At 59.9% G+C, this 3,146-nt stretch overlaps 1 protein-coding gene across 1 annotated transcript in view; it reads right to left on the bottom strand.

Moving 5' to 3' along the window:
- Nucleotides 1-686: 686 nt before the first annotated feature.
- Nucleotides 687-3,146, bottom strand: part of VOLCADRAFT_106417 (uncharacterized protein) — a gene marked incomplete at its 5' end in the record, with an annotated part of 5,903 nt that continues 3,443 nt past the window's right edge. The window contains 4 exons of the mRNA XM_002954436.1: nt 687-1,653; nt 2,314-2,417; nt 2,659-2,730; nt 2,917-3,071. Of these exons, the coding sequence (XP_002954482.1) occupies nt 1,492-1,653; nt 2,314-2,417; nt 2,659-2,730; nt 2,917-3,071 (493 nt within the window). The 3' untranslated portion in view covers nt 687-1,491. The remainder of the gene's footprint in view (nt 1,654-2,313; nt 2,418-2,658; nt 2,731-2,916; nt 3,072-3,146) is intronic.

Below are 3,146 nucleotides of genomic sequence, written 5' to 3'. Positions count from 1 at the left end.
AAAATGCTCGGTAAAAGCATTAATATCTGAGATCCAGCAAGGAGGTGGTTTTCCCCCACGCAGCCATGTCCACAAGCTGCGTGGGTTGGACAGGGTGGCCTTAATCCTCCTCCGCATATTTTCCATTTCGGTCTCCTGAATAGCTGCCTTCCTAGTAGCCTTCTTAAAGACACGGTGCTTGGCCTTCCAGGTAGCCCTATGAATGTCCGGCAGCTTGCCCGAGACGGGGTCCCTGATCTCCTTACGGAAACTCATCATATCATTCCGCACAGCGGCACAGTCCTCGTTCCACCAGTCACGCTTTACAAAATTCACCTTTCCCCATGCAACGCCGAACATCTCCCTAGCACACGTCCCGATTAGGGTGCGCAAGTCATTCATGCTTTCATCACAAGAGGCCCCTTCTCCTTGAGTTATCCTGTCCTCCCCACCTTTTACACACACACACAGACACACGCACGCACACACAAGCACCCTCTCTCTTCCCAACGCATCCACCCACCTTGTCCACAGCCACCCATCGCCCCTTCTCCCCCCCAAGCACACACACACACAGGTACATGAGCGTCTACTCATGTACCTGTAACACGGCTCGTTCCACAGGCTGCCGTACCCCGCCTCTCGCAGTATATGCAGCATAGCAGGGTGGCATATTCCGGGATGGCGGAGAATGAGGTGCTTGAGGCGTGTTGAAATGGAAGGTGGCCCCCCATCTTATGGACGGTGTAGGACGTGATAATATCAACTTGCGAGCTGACCAGGAACTAAGTTGAGGCGCCGTTGATCCGCTAGATTTGGTTGGATGCTGATGGTGAGTTGCTGAACCCAACGAGTACATTCTGAAGTCGGATGGGGTGAACGGATTAGGGTGCCCCTCTAGCAGGGGAGAGCAGGGAACTGCCTCGGGAAAGGCGGCCGCTGGTGAAGCTTAACCACCCTGTAACAACATACATACATACATTCATGCACACATAGATGCATACATGCATATAAACACAGCTAAATATACATGGCTCCAGACTCAGCAGGTAAGCTAAGACCCAGGAAAGGCATTGACTCCATACACCGATATGCACATATACACATGGGCGATGATGAGAAGGACGAGGGGGTCCCTAATGAGGGGATGAGGGGAGGGCGGGGAGCCGCACTCAGGCACCTATCCGTACCCGACCACCCGTACTGGGCCCCCTTTTCCTCATCAGGGGTGGCAAACTCCTCTCCTCCCTCTCGTTACCCCCCGCCATCATCGGCCTCCCGCCACACATCATCCGTCCGGTGGCAGACAGACACAAACCACACCTCGCTCGCCAAGACCCCGCCCTCGCTCATTCACACACACACACATACTCTTACACACACACACACACACACACACACACACACACACACACGAACCCCCCCGCGCAGCCACCCGGGCGACCCGGGTAGGACAGCCCACCCTAAGTCCCTGAAGCCCTCCCCCTAACCCCAATACTGCTACTGCTACTGCTACTTGCCACTGCTACTGCTGCTCCCCGGTTCTGGTAGCCGCTGCAGCACCAGCACCAGCAGCACCCCCACCGCCGCCCCCGCCAGGTGGGCCGCATGGGACACCGCCATACCGCCCATCATGAGCCCCCCCGCCACCTGGTGCCGCGCCTCATCAAGCACCTGCCGGGGGGGGGGAGGAGGAAGAGGCGGAAACACACAACCTGTCAGTCCGTCCGTCCGTCAGTTAGTCAGTCGGCTGCAAAGGAAAGCCGGAAGGGGCCTGGGGGGTTGGCGGTGGTGCAGGGCAGGGCAGGCTTGGGGATGGTGTGGTGGCAGAACGGGTTACACTCGCAAGGGGGGGGGCAAGCTGGGTGAGGTGAGGAGGTTGGACGGGTTCAGGGGTGGGTGGGGCCTGAATCGGGGCCGGGAACCGACGGGTGGCCGGTGGGGTGGCGTACGGACGTCAGGGGAGGCAACTGGGATTGGGCGGGATACGTTAGGAGGAGGGAGAGGGGGAGCCCCTACTAGGAGGGGGAGGTGGGGGCGGCGGTCTAGGGGGGATTTGATGGGCGTGAAGCTGAGGGCCCCGAAGAGGAGGAGGGGGGAAACACCAACAGCTCACTCCTGGAGGGACCCGGGGGGGAAAGACGAAAACCACGTGAACGAGTGAAGCTGCTGCCAGGGCAAGTGTGTACCAGACGTAGAACTGACCAAGAGGCGTTCTTGAAGCGGCGACCTCGGGATGATGTCGGAAAAACCGTACATATGTACATACATACCCAGCCCTATCACTCAGTCAGGCCCTCCCCCTCCCCTCCCTTCCCCCATCCCCCGTCCCACCTGTCGTACCACAAACTGTCCCAGCACTGCCGCCTCCAGCAGCTGCTTCAGATTCCACCTCAGCCGGGTGGCCACACTCACCGCAAACAGTCCGAAGATGGCGCCTGTTGGAGAAGGGGAGGAGGGAACAGGAGGGAACAAACGCAACCAGATTACCCCAGATGGACAGACAGACAGACAGACAGACAATCAGGGCCGCTCCCAAGCGGAAGCTGCTGCGGGATGGTCAAGAGTCCAAATCTCTATCCTGTCTTTGACTCCAACCCCCTCTCGCCGACCCACCGACCCACCGACCCACCCACCCGCCCACCGACCCACCGACCCACGGCAGCTTTTACGACTCACCCGACGCCCCCACTGACACCGTCACGTGGCCGTTACTGGCGGGGGTCGCCAGAAAGGTGGCCAGGGCAGCTCCTGGAGGGGGGAGGGGTGGAGGGGGTTAAACTCCAGGGGGAGTGCACCTAGGCGGAGTGTACGGCAGGTGATTCGTAACAGGCACTCCCAATTGGAGTGAGTATTAATTGAAGTCAGAGTACCCTCCCTTCCCCTCCCCCCCCAACACACCTGCCCACCCTGCACCCCACCCCCACTACCACCCACCCACTCCGCACAGCAGGAATGTGAGCACCACCCCCAGTGCTCCCTCCGTCTCCTCCACCATCTTGCCAAACACACACAGGTTGAAGAGGTTGCCGCTGAGGTGGGCCCAGTTGCCGTGACAGAACATGTGCGTCAAGAACTGCCACCACTGGGGCCTGAAGGGGCGTGTGAGGGGCGCGTGTGAGGGGCGCGTGAGGGGCATGTGAGGGGCGTGTGAGGGGCGTGTGAGG

The sequence above is a fragment of the Volvox carteri genome (genome assembly GCF_000143455.1).
Source record: "Volvox carteri f. nagariensis unplaced genomic scaffold VOLCAscaffold_43, whole genome shotgun sequence".
Lineage (NCBI taxonomy): Eukaryota > Viridiplantae > Chlorophyta > Chlorophyceae > Chlamydomonadales > Volvocaceae > Volvox > Volvox carteri.
This window is presented reverse-complemented; position numbering and strand designations above follow the sequence as displayed.